The 25,717-nt window shown below is 43.9% G+C and overlaps 1 protein-coding gene across 6 annotated transcripts in view; it reads left to right on the top strand.

Moving 5' to 3' along the window:
- Positions 1-25,717, top strand: part of CACNA2D2 (calcium voltage-gated channel auxiliary subunit alpha2delta 2) — a 543,198-nt gene that overhangs the window by 27,580 nt on the left and 489,901 nt on the right. For all 6 annotated transcript variants that reach the window (XM_029052860.2, XM_029052856.2, XM_029052861.2 and 3 more), the window contains exon 2: positions 15,841-15,922. In XM_029052860.2, the coding sequence (XP_028908693.1) occupies positions 15,841-15,922 (82 nt within the window). The remainder of the gene's footprint in view (positions 1-15,840; positions 15,923-25,717) is intronic.

Here is a 25,717-nt window from a genome sequence, read left to right as displayed (position 1 = left end):
AAATAGCTGAATTCAGCTCTTGGTCCCCAAGGGTTGCCAGGTGCAAGCTGCTACATTACCTAGACTTTCTTCAAACTAATTGCCAGACCAGAGTGCTTTGCTGATTCTGAGAAACACTGAGCGTGTGCTTGCAAAGCACAGGCATCACTATCTGGGATCTACTATATGTATGTTTTCAGGACTTTTGTTGATGCTCTAAGCCTATTGAGGTGAACGACTTTCTCAGAGGATCAGCATCCTACTGACTCCAACATCCAAATTCCTTTTTGCAAACTCAAGCATGGCTACGTGCAATAGATTGAACTCTAGTAGACTTAGCACACGGCCCTGCTTTAGTCCATCGATGATGAGGAAAGAATCTGACAAGACCCTCCCAGAGCTCGAGGTCCATCAGCTATGGAGGGGGAGGTAGTGCCAGGCCAGAGGGAGGACAAAAATCAAGATTAGCCACTGAGGTACACTGGATTGTGTTATAGTGAGTAGATTGGCATTAGAGGAGCCAAGAGTATGGGCCAGGTCATAGTAGGAGATCAGTGAGGTAAGGTAGGAGGGGGGCAAGCTGATTGAGTGCCTGAAAGCCCAGTGGAGAGGAGTTTTTGAATCTGCCCTGTGTCCTAATTATGTATCTCAGCTGCTAGTGAACCATCACTCATGCTATTTCCCTTGCCTGGAATGCCATCCCATCTTCTCTTCATCAGATCTCATCCTTCCCTTTCTTCAAATCTCTTCTCAAGATCCACCTTCTCCATGTAGACTTTCTCGCTCCAATAGGACTGTACCGACCCTGTCACAGAGTGCTTTGCAGGGTTGTTTTTTTTTTGTTTTCCAGAAGCTTAATCCATAGCCTTCTTGATGGTATGGCTGCTGCCTTTCTATGCCCTGATGGATAATCTCTATACCAGGGGTGGTCAAGCCTCGAGAACTGAAGGCCTGAAGAGCTGCAAACCAAAAACATTAAGTGGCCCAGAGATGCCCTCTGGACTGTAAGCTCATTGTGGACAGGGAATGTTACTACAAATTTTGTTGTATTATACTCTCCAAGTGCTTAATACAGTGCTTACACACTCTATAAATAATAATAATGTTGGTATTTGTTATGTGCTTACTATGTGCAGAGCACTGTTCTAAGCGCTGGGGTAGATACAGGGTAATCAGGTTGTCCCACATGAGACTCACAGTCTAGTGAGAGGGTGAGAGGGTGAGCCCACGTGGGCAGGGACTGTGTTCAACTCTATTTGCTTGTATCCACCCAGCTCTTAGTACAGTGTCTGGCCCTCAGTAAGCACTTAACAAAATACAAGCAGCGTGGCTCAGTGGAAAGAGCCTGGGCTTCGGAGTCAGAGGTCATGGGTTCGAATCCCGGCTCTGCCACTTGTCAGCTGTGTGACGATGGGCAAGTCACTTAACTTCTTTGTGCCTCAGTTCCCTAATCTGTAAAATGGGGATTAACTGTGAGCCTCACGTGGGACAACCTGATTACCCTGTATCTACCCCAGCGCTTATAACAGTGCTCTGCACATAGTAAGCGCTTAACAAATGCCAACATTATTATTATCATTATTACTGCAACAGCAACAAATACTACTATACCTCATGGGAGAGGGCAAGCAAGCGGCAGTGGGGGTTAGGTAGAGTCTCCCCAAACTACAGGGTCGGGGACGGGTAAAGAGAAACAAATGATGTACTTGATGACAACTGACAACTGGTAGCGACAGGGAGGTTTTTTATGCTTTTTCCAGAGACAGCTAATAAGGACGATTAGACTGTAAGCCCGTCGAAGGGCAGGGACTGTCTCTATCTGTTACTGATTTGTACATTCCAAGCGCTTAGTACAGTGCTCTGCACATAGTAAGCGCTCAATAAATACTATTGAATGAATGAATGTTCCTCTGACGCATAAGTGGTCAGTATCCCCAAGTGACAAGTCTATGAATGGACAAAACAATCAGGTTGGACACATCCCTGTCTCACATGGGACTGACAGTCTTAATCCCCATTTAATAGATGAGATAACTGAGGCACAGAGAAGTCAAGCGACTTGCCCAAGTTCACACAGCAGACAAGTGTTGGAGCTGGAATTAGAGCCTAAGTCCTCTAACTCCCAGCCCTGTGCTCTTTCCATTAGACCACACTGCTTCTGTTTATTTGAATAAGCTTGGCCATTCACTAAAGGAGAGAGTGGTTACTCAACAAGGTATATGCTATGGCCAGCTGCTTTTCTCAGAGGAGCATTCTAAATAAATATTGCAATTTGTGATGACAGTCTATTTGCTTTCCCCATTCTTGGGGAAAACAAGGGACTGTTCCCAGGTAACCGTCACTCACCTCATTTTTTCCCAGTCTTCATCTCCCCCTCCCCCCACCCAAAATTCCACTGGGTTTTGCAGTAGGGGAGACCTGGACTTCATTTGTTTCAGCCATAAGTCAAATGCGGACTGCTTCACAGATCTCTTATGACATCATGTGAACATTTCCATCTCGAGAGAGAGGGAGGCAGAGATTCTAGAGGCCATTAAGATGGGTAATTTACATGCTTCTTGAGCTTGCGCCTGGGGAAATATATTTCACAGGTAATTTCAAGTCTGTTGGCGTGTGGAAGAAGTCATTACTCTAAATAGAAAGAGGCTGATGATGTCATAAGAAACCATCAAGAAGCATCATATTAATAGGTTTGTCTTCTCCACGAATGGAAAACCTGGGCCAATGATTTCATTTGAGCCAAACATTGGACTTGCCTCTTCTAGAGAAAGATAAGCACCAAACCATTGGTTTTCCTTTTTCAAGTTTATTGAGGCATGGACAGAATCCAGAAGGGTTCAACTGGGTCTACAAAACTGGGGTTCAGTTCTTTGTCGGGCTATGGGAAATTTGCTTCTGTTTCTTCATCTGGATCATGGGCGAGGTGAGGAGGACTGAGATACCATTTGGACTTTTTTGAGTTGGTTTATGAAAATTCAAAGCAGTACTTTATCTTAGCCTTGACCTTTTCCATCTCTTTTTTAGCTTCACTTTGGACTTGCAAGTTTCTTAGCATCTTAGCTCAGGCTTGCAAATAAGCACATACCTCTTGAATTCTTCCTTTCCTTTTGCTTCCCTATTTGTTGGGTTTCCATGGAACTCAGAGTCTGGAGGGAGGAACAGTGATTGTGTTTGCTGGAGGCAGGCCATTGTCTTCTCTAAGCTAGTGAGATGATGGCCAAAGATGTCAATATGAATGAATTGGATGGGATGGTGAATGCACGTTGGGGGAGACTTGGTGTACATTTTATCTGAGGACATTTTTGAAGTCATTTGCCAGGTTCCATTAGTTCACATTTAGTTGGGCCCTTGGAAGGGAGTAAAAGACATTGCCTAATAAATTGACTGTTGTGAACCATTCTGGGTTGCTGCTTAGGATATAGAGAAGTAGCGTGACCTAGTGGAAAGAGCATGGGTCTGGGAGTTAGATGACCTAGGTTCTAATCCTGTTTCTTCCAATTACTTGCTGTGAGACCTTGGGCAACTAGAGATGACAGCGCAAGACCACAAACAGCTTTGCAAACATCAAACATGACAAAACTAGGAGTAGACCTATGGAGCACACTATAAGGCCAGGACTTAGTACAGTGAAGCAGTGTGGCTTAGTGGAAAGAGCATGGGTTTGAGAGTCAGAGAATGTGGGTTCTAATCCTGGTTCCGCCACTTGACTGCTGTAACCTTGGGCAAGCCACTTAACTTCTCTGTGCCTGAGTTACCTCATCTGCAAAATGAGGATGAAGACTGTGAGCCCCACGTGGGGCAACCTGATTACTTTGTATCTACCCGAGTGCTTAGAATACTTCTTGGCATGTAGTAAGTGCTTAACAAATACCATTATTATTATTATTATCATTATTAGTGTTTTGCACATAGCAAGCACTCATTAAATATGATTGAATGACTACATTGGCCTTTCCAGTCACACGTATATTCACAGATGAATTCTGCTGTCATCGGCATCTTCAAATACGAAAGACCGCTATGTGTCTGGGGGTCAATGGGACATGTAATTCCAGTAGACATACAGATATATCCAAGTATGGATGATGTATTGCTCAAACACATCCGTTTGATAGCAACACATTTGTAGTGCTTCCTGGGTCCTTCCCAGCTTTCCTTGTCTTTTTGTGGCCTGGGTCGGACTTGTTGCAGGGCTTCAGTTGGCTTCTTATCCTTTGGACAGCTGAGCATTCTTTTTGTGTGCTCTCCTCCCATTTCCTGGAACAAGTGCACAATGCAATGATCCCTCTCTCACCTCCCAGGAGAGACATGAATTATGCACAGAATAAACAAAGAATCCAGCGTGTCTGTCATTACATCATGAAGGTGTTTAATAATTCATGTGGCAAAAAGATAATCCTGTAAGAGAACCACTTTCTGAGGGCTCTCTCAGCTCACTGTCTAGGCCTTCTAATGTCTCTCTCCTTGCTCCCTGGCCTCATGCTTTCCTTCTCACTTTCCTCACAACGCAACCCCAACTCCCCTCCCTGGAGGAAGATAAGGAAGAGGCTTGGCCTGAGAGTCGTTGGGTTTGCTGTGCCGATCTCCCAGTTGGTGGAATAAAGACTGGGGCTTTTCCAAGAGGGGATGTAGCTTATCCCTCTCTGATGGGAAGTGTGGTAATTGGTTCACTGGATCAGTTCCATGGCTGAACCATGGGCGTCCTGATGAGGACATTCTTTCTTCAGGGCAATGAAATGAATGGTTCCCATGGGAGCTGAAAGAGTTAATGCTCATAAACTGTCCCGCAGACTTCCAGGCAACTGCTGACTCACTCAGTAGGAGATGGCACATTCCACCATCTTTAGTACCCTGGAGCAGGAATTTAATAATTAGTGCTCTTGGAGCCTGACAAACTGCATTTCTCTACCAGAGTGCCGGAGGTCCACCCAACAGAGCCACTGGTTGGCCAGCAGGAACTGTCCCCAAGCCTTGGTACCTTATGCTAGTCAGGACCCCCTACTGGATCTCCAGAGAGGCAGTGACTTCTCTGCCACTGAGCTGGTAAGTAGACTTGCCTCCTGGTATGGCTTAGAAGTGAAGGGAGAGAGGGAGGGGACAGTGTGTGAAGGGCACCCGAGAAGCCTGAAATGATTGTAATCCTTCTTAAGGCTGTGATTTCACTTTAATAGAGGTTGAGCCTTTCAATCCCACTCTGGGCCATCTTGCTCTCTAAACCCACTCCTTCTTCTAATTTTCCCATCATTCCCTGGGTCCCAGAAGCCCACAATCTCTGTGTCATCCTCGAGTACTCTCAGGCTCTAAACTCTTATATCCAATTTGCTACCAGGACTTGTCCATTCTTCCTACTCTGTCTTGTTTGTGTCTGCATCTTCTCCATCCGAACAACACTATTGGCAAGTATTTTTATGCCTGCCTTCTCTATTAGAATGTAGCCTTCTTATGGGCAGGAAATGGGCCACTTCTTTGTTTTGTAATTCCCAACTGTTTAGTACAGTGCATTGCCCCTAGTGGGCGGCCAGTAAATGCAATTTCTACTAAGATAAGGCATCGGGCATCTTCTTTAACATATTTGCTCACCCATGATCCAAATCTTACACCAGGGATTATCAGTCGTGTTCATTAGTGGGTAGAGGATGAGAGAAGATGAGAAAGGTCTCTGAACTCAACACAGTTTCATCAGACATCAATCAGCATTCTCCAGCAAGTAACTCTGCTGTTTCTTCTTTTTGCTTATTTTTCTCCTTCCCTCCATCAAGCTTTTATGGGTAAACATCCACTGAAACCAGGAGACCCAATTAGCCAAGTAACTGGGCACATACACTCACATGATTGGCATTATATGATTAGGAACTATCAACAGAATGAGCCAATTAAAAGGAAAAGTTCCTGTAACAGCAAAAAAAGGACAGCAAAATAATTAATAACCTCATTAAAGAGCAGTATTTGGGCAGCATTCCAAGATGCATAAATTGGAGTGAAATGTTACTGGACAAATAAACTATGTGAGGTATAAACTTGTAAAAGAGACTTTCTTTGCAGCTGAAATATGTTTTAAGTATTTTCATTTAGAAAATTGGTTTTCTACTTGCTTGTCTGCATATGCTCTCAGGAGATTATGGTAGGAACTGAATGAATGAATGTGTGCACTGGGACATGGGGTGGGGAGAAGGAGAGGTGTGTACTAATTAGCATCATATCTATGGTAAGGATGCATCAAGGTGTTGTGATGAGAATAAAACTCTTTGGAACTAAAGATTTTGCCAGACCATAGCACAAACTGTGTGTGACCTAGCCTTAATTTCCCCACCTGTGAAATGATGGGAGGGGCTTTTTATAGGGCGAGAGAGAGGCTGCACCTGGAGTCCTGTTTTTGAGACACTAGAGTTATGGTGTAGTCTCTGAAGGTGAACAGCCATCCTTTTACTTGCTGTCAACACCCACTGCCCATGATTGTATGTGGCACCCCAACGGTCACCCAGCTGAGCCTTTTTATTTATTCTTTTTTCTTTATGTATCCCACCATCCCCCATCTCTTTCCTTTCTTCCCCCCCACCTCTTTTCCCACTCACCACATGACTCTTTCTGTGCCCCACTTTTTGCCTCATCTTCATTCTTAGTACAGAGTTGTGCACAGAGTAAGTGCTTGATCAATTTGAATGAATGAATGAATTCTTCAAATGCTGTCAAGTCATTTCCAACCCATAGCAACTCCATGGATGCACTCTCTTCAGAATGTCCCATCTCGGGCCTTATAGCTCCCCCACCCAATTTTCAGAGCCCTCCCTGCCATTACTAGGCTAGTTCCCCATTATATATCTTGAAATTAACCCATGTGGCTCTGTGAACAAATTTTGTTTCTTCCCTGCCCCACAACTGCCTAACAGCCTCTCCCCTTCACTCCATCTATCCCCTGGCTTGGGGCTTCTAAAGCCCTGGGAGTGGGATGGACCATACCTAAGAGGGAGGGTAGGAGTGTTCCCTCAGTGGTCCACAACTTGAGAGAGGCCTTGAGCAAACTGCAAGCTGGTTACACTGTGGGAAAAGACTGGGCAGCCATAGCAGGGCAAGGTTTTGAAAATCATAGATGGTTAAGTGCTTACTATGTGACAGGCACTACAAACTAATTGTCCCATATGGGACTCACAGTCTAAGTAGGAGGGAGCATGGATTAGTGAATCCCCATTTTGCAGTTGAGGGAACTGAGGCCCAGAGAACTGAAGTAACATGCCCAAGGTCACGCAGCAGACAAGTGGCAGAGCCCAAATGAGAGCCTAGGATCTCTGACCCCTAGACCTGTGCTTTTTCCACTAGGCCATCCTGCTTCCCAAAACAGTTGTACAGAATGGGTTTGGGTTTATGGGACATGGGGCTGGTTCAGGAGTGGAGTTGGGGCAAAGGGGCTCAGGGGAGCTGCAGGGATGAGATTTAAAAGAGCCATGGGAAGGGTGGGGCAAATAGAGAAATACACATGAAAAGGCTTACCTGTGTAACGACAGGCAGGGTCGTCAGAATCACATCCGAGCTGTATCAGCATCAGGCTGGCATGGAACTTCTCCAACAGCACCTCTGCTTCACTGAGTGATCTTGACCACGTTTCTGAGCTCTCTCTCTCTCTCTCTGTGGGGGATAGGAAGCGGGAAAGGCAAGGATTGGGGCTGGGAAGAATACCTCCCATTTCCCACATCCCAGGGTGGCTTCAGTATAAATGAAACCACTAGAACAAGAGACACTAGAGTTCCTTGTAAGGAAAGAGTACCTTATAGTGTCCTTCAAATTCAAAGGTGACATTGATATAATTACCTATGAGCAAGGCCTATATGGAACTGACAATCCAGGCTTCTTGCACACACAAGCATTGTACCGATCTGCTTGGGGAACCTGATGCTGTATTTTTTTAATATTCTCCTCAAAGCCTCTCTTAGAGTCCCGAGGCTGGTTAATCTGCTGACTTTGTCTCCTGAAATTGTCTGAAACCATGCTTTATTGCAACCTTAAAGTGTCTCTTCAGTCCTCCTTGCTTTCAGTCTTTCCATATCAGTTCACCAGGCAGTAGCTCTTTATCCATTCTCCTGTCATCCATTCTCTTCTCGTGGCCCACCCAGCAAAGCTGTTTTAAGGTGAGTATAGCATCAATGCTAGTACACTAACTTTATTCTAGAACTTTTGTAATTTATGATCCTGTCTTACCCCTTGATGTTGAATATGGTACCTAGGTGATTATGATGAAATTGCTCAATGAGCCAGATGTAGTATTTGAGGTAGGTCAAAATCCCCCAACCATATAAAGACAGTTCAATAACAATACATCTTCATAGACCTTCATTTTGGTGTGAAGCTTAATACCACATTGTCGCCACACTCTGTCTGACCGTCGCCCAAAGGAAACACTCGCCTTCTTGATTCAATTTTCTGCTTCCTTGTCTATCGGTACATCATTGGACAGTTTGCTGTTTGGATGTCTTATTCTGTAACGGCATTAATTCCATTTTGCTAATGATCTTTGGTTAGATGGAGGGTTTCTTTGGTGCATGTGGGTACATTCTTAGTTTTCTTTGGGACTGATTCATCCTTACTAGATGGTAAACTCCTTCAGGATTGGGATCATATCTACTACCCTATTTATTTTGTTAATGAATTGTACATCGCCTTGATTCTATTTAGTTGCCATTGTTTTTACGAGATGTTCTTCCCCTTGACGCTGTTTAGTGCCATTGTTCTTGTCTGTCCGTCTCCCCCGATTAGACTGTAAGCCCGTCAAACGGCAGGGACTGTCTCTATCTGTTGCCGACCTGTTCATCCCAAGCGCTTAGTACAGTGCTCTGCACATAGTAAGCGCTCAATAAATACTATTGAATGAATGAATATTGAATGAATACTAGGTTTCCCACCTGCTTAGTGCAGTTCTCTGCCCACAGTGATTGCTCAATAAATCCTAGTGATTGATTGAGTGGGAGATTGATTAGAATGGTGATGGGAATCACTATAGGGCTTTTAGGAGATGAGATGTCATGATCAAATCCTTCCTCAATGCAAATGTATGCACTTTCTCATTGCATTTTCACTCTTCCCTGCCAAGTGAAAGTAGAAGGAGTCTTATTTCAAAAGTGAGGGACCTGAGGTGCAGAAATCGTGAGGATAATTTTAGGGAGACAAAGAAGGGTTAAAAGAGCCTGGTCTATACAGAGGTCTGGCTGTCTTTCTTTACGTTTCATTTATAAATGCCATTTTCTAACATGAGTAAGACACTCCAGGGCTGTGCATCTTTGGGAATTATTGATGTTTTAGCCCTGTAATACTACCTGAGGTGTGCAATAATGGACCAGAAATTCAGGGACTGTCATATCTGATCACTTATCTGTTATATACTCGAGTCACTTCAAAGTGAAAGCTCTATATACGTAATAGCGAATCAGTTACTTTACCCTTTTCATCCTAGCTCAAGTCCCCTTTCATTTTTTTGCTTCAGAAAATTGCAAGGGCCAGTGGAGAGGTGGCAGGCCAAATGAAATATAATAAGAATAATTAATAACACTTTATTTAAAAAGGTAATCTCCCACTGGAGCCAAGCAATAATTGGTTAGCATGCCATGGTGGTGGGGGTTGGTGGGGGGGCGGGGTTGGCAGAGAGAGGGAGAGAGTGCACCCCATGGATTCTAGTGGATCCAGAGCCCAAATGTAATTGAAGGAATCTGGTGGACAGTTCTGTCCTGCTACTTTTGAAATTGACACTGCCCTGCTAGCTTAACTTTTCACGTCACGTATTTCCTTCTCTCAATGTTTTCAGGCTGTCCTTTGTCCGGGTAGCACGCTGTGACATTACGGGGCATTCTCCACCCCTAAATCCTCCGAGGACTCCAGGAGCCCCTGGAGTCACTTAAGGAGCACCTGGACCCTGGTCAGCCTCCACTGGGCCCTAAAATCCTCAAGTTCTCCTAAAACAGGTTTGAGGGCAATGCACCCCTATCATTGTCACTCCTCTTTGAGCCCAGGCATCTCCCCAAAGGTATAGAGATAGTCACGGACCTCCCCCGCACCTGCGGCTGGCTACAGGAAACCCGTGGACAAAGCACTCCTTCCCCTACCCATGGCTCCCCAGTCCATGTGTCTTCCTGGCTTTTAGAGCATCTTCCCCAACCCCTACCACATGCAGATACCAAGATCTGAGAGCTCAACCATATTTTATAACTTCTTAAGGATAACAAATGAAAAAAAATCTAGGTCAAAGTGCCTTTCCCTGGACCTACTACTTCCCCACCCCCTCCTGCCACAGGACCCTCTATACTCCCTGGAGCAACCTGAGACTCACATTCTTTTCCCTCTCAGGAGCAGGAGCCTTGCTCCTCGAGAGTCTTAATCTCTGGGGTCCCAATCCCTAGGGACCCTCTCCGATCCCTCCCCGTGTGCCCGATGCCCATACTGTGTCACAGTATACACTTTTCCTGTGCCCTGCTCTCCTAGGCACACAGTTTGCTAACCCCTCACCTCCAAGATGCCCGAGGGTCTTCCTTTCCCTCCAAGATGGCCCAATTCTTCACTATGGCTTGGCTAAGTGTTTTCATTTCCCTCAGGGAGAGGCACCCCGAAGCAACCTTCCTAAGCGTGGAGGCCAGTGGCACTGGTCATCATACACACTAATAAAGAAATAAATTTGCATCAATCATCGCTGACCCTGGGCATATGCCTATCTGCAAAGCTAATTTTCTGTTTACTTGTGTGCACTCACACACACGTACACCCACATTCATGTGTATAATGTACTGGATGCTATCTTGATCCCTTTCACTGACTATATGCCCTTGCTCCCATCTCATTCCTTCTCCACCCCAGGTGCTCCTACAGCACCTTTGTCCTTCGGAGGGCAAAATTGCTGTGTCACCTGTCTCTGAGTTTTTGATTTGTTTAATTATAGATGGGTATTCTACATAATTTATTCTAAAAGCCTGGATTATACTGTACGATTAAATCACATTCTGATCAACAACTTCATGTATAAAATTAACAACTGGCAACAATTTAATCTATGCAAGTAATGCATGTATTTGGTAGTTGTGGTTTTTTTTTTCCTCTGCCGTCTACTTTTTTCCCCTCTGAGAGAGTGCTTATGGGTGCCAGACCTTAAAAGATCTGGCCAGGGCCTCTTCAAAATTGTCTGGGTACTAGGGGATGGGAAGATAACTGGATGGTGAGCAGAATAGACTAAATCAGGGCTTCTAGGTAGGTATAAACTCCCTTCCAACCATGTTTTGTAACTGACTCTGCCTTTTGAACTTGGGTTACCTGAATAATATGCCTTTAGATCTCAGACTTTACATTTCTAAAATGAAGGTTGAGTCTCTTTGAGATTTTCTGCTGGTTTCACATTCATACTATGGATTAAGACCCAAGTTCTCTCACCCCCTCTTGCAAAATCCTTCACCAGGTTGCTTACACTTTTCACTTGTCTTGCCCTATTTTGTCACCATTCCCAGGAAAATTCATTCAGTGTCCAGTGAGGATTTTGAGGTAAATGAGGCACAGAGAAATTAAATGACTTGCCAACGTCACATAGCAGACAAGAGGAAGAATTTGACTAAGGCTCTCCTCTCTGATCCTGTGCTTGGAATTGTCCCCTGCCTGGTTTGCCAAACCTAATCTCTCCCATCATCTAGATGGAACCTGAAATCCCATCTCTTCCAGGTGCCTTCCCTGAGGAATAAGAGAGCTGGTGATTTCCCTGGCCCTCATCACCCCACTAAGGCACTTATCCCTTTGCTTGTTCACAACATAAATGTCTCACTTAACTTACATGCACATTGTTCTGTGGTTTCTGCATCCTTTATTCAGGCCACACTTTTGTGTCTGCCTCTCAAGGAATTTACAATCTGTGTCTGGGGTTTTTTTGGGTTTTTTTTTTTGGTTTTGTTTTGTAACTCCCTGCCAACATGTGCTCTGCACAGTAGGACTCACTATTTCCTGGTGACTGGAGGTTGAGATGGTGAGTCAGGAATGTGCCTGTGCACTTCTTTATATAGCACCACACTAACATGATGAATAGATGAGAAGCAGCATGACCTAGTGGAAAGAGCACGAGTCTGGGAGTCAGAGGACCTGGGTTCTAATCCCGGCTCTACTACTTGTCTGCTGTGTGACCTTGGGCAAGTCACTTCATGTCTGTGTCTCCATTCCTTCATTTGAAAGCTAGAGATTCAATACTTGCTTTTTCTCTTACTTAGACTGTGAGCCCCATGTGGGACCTGATTATCTTGTATCTACCCCAGCGCTTAGTAGTGCTCAGCACATAGTAAGTGCTTAACAAAAACCACAATTATTATTATGCTTTTGAGAATGATGATGAAAATCACAGTTTGCTCCAGGTTCTTACACAAGAATCCCCATTAACTAGAGCTAAAGTGAAGATGTGACTGCATTATGTCTTCCTACTTCTCCATCCTAACCCCTACCCAGTTGCTCAGTCAATGAATGGAATTTATTATTGAGTGCCTTCTTTGTGCAGAGCACTATTACTAAATGCTTGGGAGAGTACAGTGGAATTGGTAGACGTTGTCCCTTCCCATAAGGATTTACAATCTAATGAACTTTTGCCCCATTGACCTGCCTGTGGCTCACTGATGCCATGAAAGCTACTGTTTTGGACTCCTAGCCTAGCTTCTCTTTTTGCCTCATTCCCCTTTTTGCTAAATGACCACTTAGAGGGACTTGAAGAAAAATAAGCTGGGAAGTTACCCATTGCCAAATGGAACTGTGTCAAGCTCTTCACTTTACAGGTGTATTTGTAGTGATTTACTTTGAATAAATAATTTGTTGCTTTTAAAAGTCATGCTGGGATTTTCATATTCAGTTTTCTTGGCTGCTTCGGAGGCTTACAAACTGAAACGGGCTGGTTTTGTGCAAACTTTTCCAAGCATCAGAAGATATTTCATAGACTACCAGATCTGTTCTATCTATATTATCATAGCTAAAATGATTTTTACTGTCCACACATTTGAACAGGCAGAGTAAGCATGATTCAGAGATGCATTGTGGAACATGCCTCTAAGTCTCTTCTTTCTTCTACTGTTTCATTTGATTTTCATGGAAGTCTGTGTTGGGTGGGGGAGGGGGAAGTGTACTCACTGCAAGCAGATGTTAGGGTTCCCTTAATCTAGTGATAATAGGGAGCAGAAGGAGGAGATGCAGATGAGTGAGATGGGGAGAGGATAGTACGGTTCAATGTAGACAGGGCCAGAAATTGTATAGGTTGAGTAGAATTTTGGTTGGCTAATGATTTGGGGAAACTCTGTAAGGCAGACAAACTCTCGAACGCCTCAGCCGTGCACTGGTTTTATAACAGCATTCACTGAGCACTTTCTGTGTGCAGGGCACTGTATTTGTAGCCCCTTGAGAATATACAACAAAATAAAAAGATGTGGTCCCTGGCCGCGAGGAGCTTAGAATTGAGTCGGAGTCAAGAATACACAAACTGCCAAATAAGCCATCATATGTGTGTTATATTGTTCATTCAATAGTATTTATTGAGCACTTACTATGTGCAGAGCACTGTACTAAGCACTTGGAATGTACAAATCGGCAACAGATACAGTCCCTGCCCATTGACGGGCTTACAGTCTAATCGGGGGAGACAGACAAAAACAGTAACAATAAATAGAATCAAGGGGATGTACATCTCATTAAAACAATAGCAATAAATGGAATCAAGGTGATGTACATCTCATTAACAAAATAAATAGGGTAATAGAAATATATACAATTGAGCAGATGAGCACAATGCTGAGGGGAGGGGAAGGGAGAGGGGGAGGAGCAGGGGAAGGGGGGAAAAGAGGGCTTAGGTGAGGGGAGGTGAAGGGGGGGTAGAGGGGCAGCAGAGGGAGCATAGGGAAAAGGGGAAGCTCAGTCTGGGAAGGCCTCTTGGAGGAGGTGAGCTATGTACTCTCCCAAATGCTTAGTAGAGTGCTCTGCACACAGTAAGCACTCAGTGAACACAGTTGATTAATTGATGAGAGATCATAGAGAGAAATGCTACAAACCTAAGAAAGAAATTCAAGAGATAACAAATCGCTCTTCCCATGAGGGCTAAGGTGGCTAATTGGATGACATTACCAGGAAGGTGGTGATTATTCAATAGTATTTATTGAGCGCTTACTATGTGCAGAGCACTGTACTAAGCGCTTGGGTTGAACAAGTCGGCAACAGATAGAGACAGTCCCTGCCGTTTGACGGGCTTACAGTCTAATGGGGCTGCCTCTTGGAGGAGGTGTTTTGAGGAGGGGAAGTGAAGAGGGTTGAGCCAAGGTACAGTTTGAAGATGAGCTTAGCAAGGGTATAAATCAATACGGGCAAGTGAGTGTCTGTGTATAAATATGTGTGTGTGTGTGTGTGTGTATATGCACACATATATTTTTTTAATGGACTCTAAGAGCTTACTATGTGCCAGGCAATGTACTAAGTACTGGGGTAGATACAAGATAATCAGGATGGACACAGTCCTGGAGCTCACAGTCTTAATCCCCATTTGACAGATGAAGTGAATGAGGCACAGAGTAGTTTAGTGAATTGCCCATGATCACACAGCAGATGAGGCAGAAGTAGGTTTAGAACCCAGGTTCTTCTGACTCCCAGGACCTTGCTCTATCTGCTAGGCCATGCTGCTTCTCCACCTATCTCTATTATTTGAACTTATTTCACTAGTAACATTTACTGGGAACCTGCACTGGGCTCTTAGAATGAACAAAGAAGACCCGCCACATCTTTGGGGGATGAGGTTTGGGGACTGCATTAATGGGTACTGCTGAAATGGATTGAGATTCTAGCACACAAGCAGGCTAAGGATATGTACATATATATCTGGTGAGAGAATGTGGATGGTTCAGCCCAAAATCTCACCACTACTGCTTAGAGAAGCAGCGTGGCTAAGTGGATAGAGCACATGGTTGGGAGTCTGAAAGATCTGAGTTCTAATCCTGGCTCTGCCACTTGTCAGCTGTGTGACCTTGGGCAAGTCACTTCACTTCTCTGGGCCTCAGTTACCTCATCTGTAAAAATGGGGATTAAGAGTGTGAGCCCCATGTGGGACAGGGACTGTGTCCAATCTGATTAGTTTATATCTACGCCAGCACTTTCTACAGTGCTTGGTGCATAATGAGTGCTTAACAAGTACCATTATTATCATTATTATTATTATGATTAATGAAAAAAAAGTGCATCTTCCACTGGTGGGAGGACACACTTTTTCCTTCGTCACTACTGGTATTGCTCACCAGGATGATGGGGGGCAGAAAAAGTGCACTATTCGACTCTTATGGACTCGTTGTCCAAATTATGCAAGAGATTCTTTTCCAAGGGCAGTCTCATGGATGCAGCATCACCAAAGGATGACTCTACTCTCATTACAACTATATATTCAGTGAAAGAATGCTTGATATTGGATTCAAAATGATGCACTTTAATCGTTCTTCAAAGAACAGAGCTATGTTTTGTTTCTTTTGTCCTTTGTTTTGCCTTGCATGTTAACCAAGATCAGAAGCTTATAAATTAATCCATGGTATTTACTGAGTGCTTACTGTGTGCAGATCACTGAACTAAGCACTTGGGAGAGTACAGTATAATAGGGTTGGTAGACACGATCCCTGCTTTCAAGGAGCTTGAAGTTTAGTGTTTACAATCTGCCCAGTTGTAACTCTTTGTAAGTTCTTGACATTTTGCCTCTACCTAATGCTGTGGAAAAGGAAAGCCATAAACCAAGATGGGGTACTGATTTTCCTGCCTCCCATTTCAGTTATCCTGCTTTTTTCCATAGTGCCCAGACTCCTATTCTAACTGAGTGTATGTCTGTCTGTGTTTGTGTCCTGTTATTTCTTACAGGATGCAGTATTGGTCCAGAAGACTGGAACAGGAAATTGATGGAGTGATGAAGATTTTCGGTGGTGTCCAGCAGCTCAGAGGGGTAAGCCTGTCTCTCTTGGTTTCTCTTCCTTGCAACCCTGCATGCATTCCTGCTTATGATGATAAAATATCTCACTCTTTTGCATGTAGAGACAGGGCTGGGAACATGTCCTTCCTGGTGGCTTGTAACTGTTAAATAGGAAGAATGCAGGTACCCAGTGTGTTTGATTTCTATCCTTTGTTTAAGCTTTGCACACATTTTGGACTCCCTACTAGTCCAGACAAGAACACAGTTGCTTCTGACCTGCTGGCATGGTTTGTTTTAAATACTTCTTTTCCATAGAATCAATCAGGAGCTGAGCTGGTGGGTAATTCTCAGATGCGGGCTATGTGTCCCACTGTTTAGCTGGGATTCTCATATGCTCATCTCTTTGGGGATGAGCATCCTCACTGTGAACACCACTTCCCCCATAAACTATGGTTTGAACTCTGCCTTGCTTACAAGAATGGAAGAGCAAGAACTGTCCACACTAGTCATTTTGTTACTTGTTGTTTTAGTAATTACTGAGCTCTCTTGCTGTGATGGTTGTAGAACATACCATCCCTGTTATTTAGGTGCTGAGAGTCTACATACAGTTTGCCAAAGCTGGGAGCAATATAATTTTGCTTTTGGTCTGGAAGAAGGAATGGTTTCCATCTCCATTTTCTCCCACTCACGGGCAATCAGAATGGGATCAAGCTACTGCTTTCTGTTAGAGACCCTCAGGGTCCCAGAATTGACCTGTGAGTCTTACAGTGGTCCAGTTAGGACTGGAGACATGGGTTGAGACCTTGAAAAAGTGCCACTTGCTCCTTCCGAGTTGGACTTCCTTGGCTCTGCCACTGGAACTTCTGCTATCAGGGATGTGTTTGTGTAAAGACAGAAACAGAGGTGCAGAGCACTGTACTAAATGCTTGGGACAGAAACAGTCAATGGTATTTATTGAGGGCTTACTGTGTGCAGAACACTGTACTAAGTTCTTGGGAGAGAATAATATAACAGAGTTGGCAGACATGACCCTACCCTCAATGCACTTGCAATCTACTAGGGGAGACAGATGTTAAATTACAGATAGGGAAGACAGCAGAATAGAAGGATTTGTACATAAGTGTCGTGGGGTCTGTGTGGAGTGAATATCAAAGGGCTTGGTGAATACAGAACCCAGTGCTTGGGCGATATGGAGGGAAGGGAGAAGAGGGTGGGGAGGTGAAAGGTTAGAAAAGGCTTCTTGGAGGATGTTATTTTAATAGGGCTCTGAGGCTGGTGAGAATAGTAGCTGGTAGAGTAGGAATGGGGAGGGAGTTCCAGGCAAGAGGGAGAAAGTGAGCAAAGGGTCTCGGGCCAGAGAGACAAGATTGAGGTACAACAAGTAGGTTGGTGTTAGAGGAGCAGAGTATGCGGGCTGGGTTGTAGTGGGAGAGGGGCAAGTTTAGGTAGGATGGGGAGAGCTGACTGAGTGCCTTAAAGCCAATGGTAAGGAGTTTCTGTTTGATGTGGGGGTTGAAGGTCAGCCATTGAAGGTCTTTGAGGAGTGGGGAGACATGGACTGAATGTTTTTGTAGAAAAATGATCCAGGCAGCAGAGTGAAGTATGGACTGGAGTGTGGAGAGACATGAGGTAGGTATGTCAGGGAGGAAGCTGACTCAGTCAAGGCAGCATGGCATAAGTGTGTGGATTGGGGTGGAAGTTTGTATAGAGAGGCAGGGGTGGATTCTAGAGATGTAGTGAAGAATTCATTCATTCATTCAATCATATATATTGAGCACTTACTGTGTGCAGAGCACTGTACTAAGCACTTGGAAAGTACAATACAGCAATAAAGAGAGACAATCCCTGCCCACAGAGGGGTTAGAGTCTGGGCGGGGGGAGGGGGGGTGGCGACAGACATCAAAACAAGTAAACGGGCATCAATATAAATAGAATTCTAGATATATAGACATATACATAAGTGCTGTTTTGACAAACTGAATACCTGGGTTGAATGAGAGAGATGAGTTGAGGAAAATGCCAAGGTTATGGGCTTGTGAAACAGGGAGGATGGTGGGGTCGACAGTGATGGAAAAGTCAGGGCAGGGTTTGGGTGGGAAGATAAGGAGTTTTGTTTTGGACATGCTGAGTATGAAGTGTTGGTAGGACATTGGAATCGAGATGTCCTGAAACCAGGAGAAAATGTGAAACTGCAGAAAAGGAGGGAGGTCAGGGCTGGAGAGGCAGATTTGGGAATGTCTGGGTAAAGATGGCAGTTGAAGCCAGGGGAGCAGATGAGTTCTCTAAAGAAATGGGAGTAGATGGAAAATAGAAGGGGAGCCAGAACTGAGCCTTGAGGTGCTCTCACAGATAGGTGGGAGGCCGAGGTGGAGCCTGCAAAAGAGACCGTTAAGGAGCAGTCAGAGAAAGGAGGAGAACCTGGAGAGGACAGTGTCAGAGGAACCAAGGTTGGATAATGTTTCCAGGAGAAGGGGGTGGTGGACAGTGTCGGCAGCTGAGAGATCAAGAAGGATTAGAATTGGAGTAGAGGCCATTGGATTTGGCAAGAAGGAGGTCAAGACAGCTAGCTACAATTTCAGTATGATAAAGTTCTCAGTGGAAGTGAATCTGTTGTGCCCAACACTGCTCCATGAAACAATCAATTTCTAATTTCTACTTGGTTAGAGTGGAAACCCCTTGTAGGCAGCAACATGTCACTTCTTGTCTTTGTGCTTCCCAAGTGCTTAACATAGTGCATTACACCCAGTGGACACTCAATATGTATGAATACTAGTACTTGACCAAGAATAGATGGTATTACATTTTCTTTAAGCCAATGATCGAAATATTTTCAACTTCTTAAAAAGCAGAAACCTTTTTCTCACCTTAAATGGCTAGTAGGTTTGGGAGATTAGAACTTCCTGACAGTGAGGGGTAGTAGACACTGGTACTGGGGAGATCAGTTCATCTGACATGTCAATTACAAGTCCCAGTGGTACACTTTTAAGTCAGATGAATGACCGAGCATGATCAGAGTTACCACAGCAAGTTACGAGCATGGCCGAAGAGAGCTGAGTCTGGAAAAGCCTGAAATACTTTCTATCCATTAGGAAAACATGCCAATCTGTGAGGCTCTCCAGAGAGATTTGGAACTAGTCGTTTCGGGTTCCTTGTTCAGCTGTTTAAAGTTGTCGACATTTAGCATTGGCTAGTCCTATGCAGAATCTGGCCAATGGTATATTAAAAAAAAATCTCTTAAATCAGTACTTGCCCTATGAAGATACGGCCAAAGTAAATCGAGAAAGAGGAAGATGATTTGTTTTTGGGGCATGGGAAAGTTACTAAGTCTTGAATACCATTGATTTTATTGATTAAGTCCCTTGGGAAGCCATCAGCGATTCTGTCGTCTTATTTCATAGCAAAGGAACATCACTATTAGACATTCAAGTTGAATGCTTGGGAAGTGTGAGGCATCAGAACAGAAAAGACTGGACATACAACAGGCAGTCAGTGAGAAACAAACAGAAAATGTTTGGTTTTTGATGTGTGGTTTTTAACTCTGACTGCTTCCTTATTGGTGGGGAAACTGACTCTTGATATTGGTGTATCCTGGGAGCAAATAATAAAATGAGAGCCACCTGAGCTGGGCTGAGCTTCAAATTAGGGATTCGAGGGCTAAATTTTTTTCCCTATTTCTGACTTATGTGACCTGTGGCAAGCCATTGAACATCTCTATGCCTCATTATGGGGCCACTAAAACTAGTTGCAAGGGCTTGGTAACCTCTATTTTTTTTTAAAAAAGGTGTTTGTTGAGCCCTTACTATGTGCCAGGTACTGTATTAAGCACTGAGGTAGATACAAGATCATTTGGTTGGACTCAGTCCATATTCCACATGGGAATCAGTCTTAATTGCCATTTTACAGATGAGGTAGCTGAGGCACGGAGAAACTAAGTGACTTGCCCAAGGTCACACAGTAGGCAAGTGTCAGAGCTGGGATTAGAATCCAGGTCCTTCTGCCTCCCAGGCCTGTGTTCTATCCACTAGGCCACATGGTTTCTCTATTTCATTATCCTGATGCAACATTGAGCCTGGAGAGAGAGAGATGCAGATTTTTAAAATTTTTGGTTGATTTCAAATTCCTTCTTGGTGGTTTTCTCCATGAATGTTTTTTTCTCCCCAGGGGAAAGTCCCTGAGATTAAACTAAATTTACAAAAAACCCAGGGGCACAATAGACTCCCCTTTAGTAGGCTCCAAAATCAGTGTCCAGCCAGTTCTCCCACAACATGTGTTTCATGGTGTCTTTTTGGATAGAGTACTTTTGGGGAATTACATAACATTCTTCTGACATCATGTGTGTCTGCACAGAAGGCGATGTCAGATAAGATTGTATGCATGCATTTATTTTTTTAAATGGTATTCATTAAGCACTTGCTATGTGACAGGCACACACTCAACACTGGAGTAAATACAAGATAATCAGATAATCAGATTGGTCATGGTCCCTGTCCTAAATAGGGTAATCAATCAATGGCATTTACTAAGCACTTACTATGTCCAGAGGTAACTGAGGCATAGAGAAGTTAAGTGACTCACCCAAGGTTACATAGCAGACAAATGGCAGAGCCACAATTTTACCCCTAGGTCAAGAATGCATTTTTGGTCAAGTCCCTACAGGGTGAGTTTTCCTTTAGGCAGGGTTTTTCAATAACATAACTCCCAAATGATAGGCAAGCTGACTGAACTGCACGTATAAGGGTGAGCCACTATGGGAAAAGGAATGAAGGCTGGATCCAATTAAGATTTTAGGGGAAGTGATCATTACAGCTGAGAGCCAAATGGCAAAAACTTATCCACTTGTGTTATGTGCTCAAACCCAGACTGGGATATCTTCCCGTTTCTGTTCTCTCAAATGAAACACTTCTACTTATCTCACTACTAAACAGAGGAAGTGAATCACCATATCTTAGTTGCTAAATGCATTGAGGTACTCATGTAAGGGGAAGATTTTCATGGAAGTTGGTTAAGAAGGTAGAAATGAAGGTGCTGAAGTAGAAAGACAAATCTGTCACAAGGGTAACTGAGGGAGTTCAGAAAGCTGAGTTCTGCTCCCAGCTGAACTTCATTGCTAAGTAGCTTCCTTCAGTTTGGACCCGAAAATTAATTTGACTTTAGGCAGGGGCAGATAGGTTAAAATTCTTTCAGCTTTGAACTTATACAGGTCCCTCCATTTCTTTGGGATGCAAATTTGCTGTTCTTTTCCTTTTCCTTTTCCAATATTGTTATCGTTATTACTGTTATTATTATACCATCATGTTGAATGTTGTCAGTCCCTAGCTGACAAAATGCCTGAATCACCCAATTCATTCAATTGCATTTATAGATTGATTACTGTGTGCAGGGCACCCAATAGGGAAGAAGCAAGGAACTTCTGTGAGGGCAGTGTGGGAAGCCCATGGGAAGCACTGTGGCCTAGTGGAAAGAGCATGGGCCTTGGGAGTCAGAGGACCTAGGTGCTAATCCCTGTTCTGCCACTTGTTTGCTGTGCGACCTTGGGCAAGTCACTTAACTTCTCTGGACCTCGGTTTCCTCATCTGTAAAATGGGGATTAAATCCTACTCACTCTACTTATTTACTCCAGCATTTAGTACAATGCTTGACACGTGAGCTTAACAAATACCATAATTAACAAATACCATGCCTCAGAAATGAACAAATGCCTCAGAAATATGAATCTTCTTTAGCAGACATTGAGGATGTCACTGTTGATAATGAATGTCTTGGCTGGAAGATCTAGTCTTTCAGGGAAGTTTCTTAGCTGGCAGAAGTGGCTATTCCATTTTGGGAGGCTTGAAGGAAGGGGGCTGAGGACTATTCCCTGGACCTCTTTCAATCAATCAATGGTATTTGTCAGGCACTTAATGTGTGCAGAGCTCTGTACTAAGTGCTTGGGAGAGTGTGATACAAAGGAATTGATAGGCATGATCCCTGCCCACAAGGAGCTTACCATTTAGAGAGGATGTTGGTGTGCACTTGTTTCCCCAAGGAGATTTATGACTCCAGCTCATCTGTCTCCTTCATTCTTTGATCATATTTCAGAATGGCTCTCGCTCAAGTGGTGAAAACCCACGGGATTGATGTTAAAGGAAATTAAAACCCCTTTCACCAGCTCCAACATAATCCAAAATGCTTTTTCACATCAGTCAGAGGAATTTCTCTTAGCTGTGGATGTGCTTACTCTATAAAACACATGTTGGAACTCCTTATAGCCTTTCTGTATAGCACTTCTTGCATGGTCCCATTTGCACTTGAATGTTCCCCTGTGCAGTGACGAATCTAGGAGTATGTGGAAGACCTTGTCCTTCTGTGGGCTTTTATCAAAACTTAAAGATGAAATTTCCCCTTTCTGTAATTTATTTTAATGACTGTCTTCCCTCTTTAGACTGCAAGCTCCTTGTGGGCAAGGATAATAATAATTATGATATTTGTTAAGCACTTACTAGGTGCCAAGCACTGTTTTAAGCACTGGGGTAGATACAAGGTAATCAGGTTGTCCCACATAGGGCTCACAGTCTTCATCCCCATTTTACAGATGAGTAACTGAGGCACAGAGAAGTTAAGTGGCTTGCCCACAGTCACACAGTAGATATATAAACTCTGAACATCTCTCTCTGGGGAGGGAAAGACCCCAGGGCCCTTGGAAGAATAAAATAGCTGGAGTTGTTTTGTTTAATGGACATTTTCCTTTCCACCCTTCCTGTCACCGCCACCCCTTATACCATCTCTCTTCTTTCCGAGGCAAGAAAGGCTGCAGCCCTGCAGGATGTTCAGATTTCCTCTCCTGCTTTTTCAGCTCTTTGCCTCCTGCTGACTATTTGGCAGCTGCACTTAGCAGGTTGCTTTAAAGAAGTGTTTAGTGATGGTGGTTGCATCTAGATGAGGCTTAGAAGGGAGGGGCTGGTGGTGCTGAATAGAGACCAAGGCAGGGCCCTCACTTTTCTTCTACTTTTTCCTCCTTTCCCTTCCCTAACTGTGCTGATGCATCTCCATCAACATCTCAACATGAATTACATTCCTGTAATTTGATAAATAGATTTAAAATAGACCTAAGGCCTATTCAGGCCCCATTCAGGTCTATTCTTCATGGACAGATTCTCTCTATCATCTCAGCTTTCTGTTCTGGACCAGCTATTTCACAGACCCACCCATTGTAATAATAAAAAATAGTATTTGTTAAATACTTACTATGTGCCAAGCCCTGTGTTAAGCACCTGGGGTAGTTACAATGCAATCAGATCAGACAGAGGCACTGTCCCACCTGGAGCTCACAGTTGGGCTTGCTTGAGTTGTGGGGAGTGAGAGTATGACAAACCCAAAATATGCTCATTTCAAATTTGGCCCTGAAGCTCAACCTCCAGATGGAAATTAAATTTAACTGTGGAGGGGTGGTTTCCAAACACCTGGGCTCACTTAAATCTGCCCTGAAAACTTAGCAGCAGTGAAAGAGCTCCTATGGTTTTGGCTGCTCCTCTTTCCTCTCCCTTTTCCTTTTCCCCACTTCAACTTTGTCTCTGTAGCCCTCTAGTAAGAATTAGGCACTGCACGACATGATTGGTGTAAGCATATGGCAAAAAGCCGCTAAGGAAAGGGAGAGGTGTTTATGAACTGGAATTCTTTTATATGTTTCTTAATTGACTTGTTAAAAATCCTTTCTGTTTGGGTATTAGGAACCCAGGAGACCTCTCTAGCTTCCATGCCTGCATTTAGAGAAGTGGTGAGGCCTAATGGAAAGAGCCTGGGTCTGGGAGTCAGACAACCTGGGTTCTAATCCTGGCTCAGCCACTTTTCTGCCATCTGACCTTTGATAAGTCACTTAACTTCTCTGTGCCTCAGTCAAAAGAGTGCAGGAGTGGGCTTTGTGTGGAGTGAAATTCTGATCTTGCCTATAATAATAATAATTATGGTATTTGTTAAGTTCTTACTATGTGCCAAGCACTGTTGTAAGCACTGGGGTAAATACAAGGTAATCAGGTTGTCCTATGTGGGGCTCCCAGTCTTAATCACCATTTTACAGATGAGGTAACAGGCATAGAGAAATCAAGTGATTTGCCCAAGGCAACACAGACAATTGGTGGAGGAGGGATTAGAACCCATGACCTTCAGACTCCCAGGCCTGTGCTCTATTCACTTTACCTCACTGCTTCTCTGCATCTCTTTCCCTTCTGTCCCTAGAAGGGAAAAACCAGAGGTCTCCAAGGATATTATCAAGCATCTGGGTCCCCATAAAGTGATGCCAAGAACTATTTCAGTTGGCAAAAGGGCTGAGTAGACCCCAATCCAAGACATCCCTTCCTTGGCTTTCCTGTGGTTTTAGAATTGGTGACTAGAAAGCCTCAGGGAAACAAGAATCACCTGAACAGGAAGATGTAGAGCACTTCAATAACAACCTATAATGGATGGCAGAAAGTGTCTCTGAGTTTGGAGTATCATTAAGCACTGCTTTGCATTTAGCAAAACACATTAGAAGCCTTCTTAATGCTGAGAGCTAAGTCAGTTTAAACCCTTTTAAGAGAGGGGAAAATGAAGACCAGAAGGCCTATTCATTAGATAGTCCATTTATGAAGCTCCTCTTGGGCACATGGCATATTACTCTGCCCTGGGAGGTAGTGAATAGGAGGGGTCAGATTTACAGGGTGTGGGGAAGAGAAAGATTCTGCTCTTGGAGAGCTCAGACTTTAATCAGTGGGATTTATCGAGCCCCTAGCAAGGGTGGAGCACTGGATTTAGTGCTTGGGAGCATACAATCCAGTTAGTAGACATAATCCCTGACCTCATGGAGTTTAAAATCTAGCAGAGGAGACTGACTCTAGAATAATTTACAGCTAGAAAAAGCAAGGTTAAGATAGTTTCTAGAAGAAGGGAGTGTGGTGTCGAGAGGTGGAGGAGAATTAGGACAGAGTTTGTTCCATATGTCCAGGAAAAGATCCCAATCTGGCCCACCACTTCCTTTGCTTTCCTGAGGTTTTAGAACTGGTGATTTCAAGTACTCAGGGAAATAAGAATCACCTGAACATGGGGTACGAAGCACTTCAGTAAGAATGTATAATAGGTAGTAGAAAGCGTCTCTGAGTTTCATAGTATTAAACACTGTTTTGCAATTCGGAAGGCACATTACAAGCCTTCTTAGTGCTGAGAGCTGAGTCAGTTTAAGCCCTTTTAAAATAGGGAGAATCTTCCCTGCTAGATCAGAAGCTCCTTGAAGGCAGGGAGTAGGTCCACTAATTCTATTGTAATCCCCCAAACCCTAAATTCAGTGCCCTGCAAAGAGTAGGTTCTCAATAAATACTATTAACTGATTTTTTAAAGCACTGGCCAGAAATAGTAATTACTCACAGCACTTACGTTCATATCTATAATATTTTTTATGATATTTAATTGCTTACTATGTGTCAAACACTGTTCCAAGTACTGGGGTAGTAGAATATTAATTAGGTCAGTCAGAGTCCCTGTCCCACATGTGCCTCACAGTCTAAGTAGGAGGTGGAGCAGGTATTTAATCCCCATTTTACAGTTGAGGAATTGAGGCACAGAGAACTTAAGTGACTTGCCCAAGGTCACACAGCAAGCAATTGGCAGAGCTGGGATTAGAGCCCAGATCCCCTGAAACCTAGGCCCATACTCTTTCCACTAGGACACACTGCTTCTCTATATTTATATTAATGCCTGTCTACCCTTCTAGACTGTTAGCTAGTTGTGGGCAAGGAACGTGTCTACCAACCCTGTGATATCGTTCTCTCCCGGCACATAAGCGCTCAGATACCATTGATTGAAATGGAGAAGCACACAGGA

Source organism: Ornithorhynchus anatinus, chromosome X2 (assembly GCF_004115215.2).
Source record: "Ornithorhynchus anatinus isolate Pmale09 chromosome X2, mOrnAna1.pri.v4, whole genome shotgun sequence".
In the NCBI taxonomy this organism is placed as follows: domain Eukaryota; kingdom Metazoa; phylum Chordata; class Mammalia; order Monotremata; family Ornithorhynchidae; genus Ornithorhynchus; species Ornithorhynchus anatinus.
This window is presented reverse-complemented; position numbering and strand designations above follow the sequence as displayed.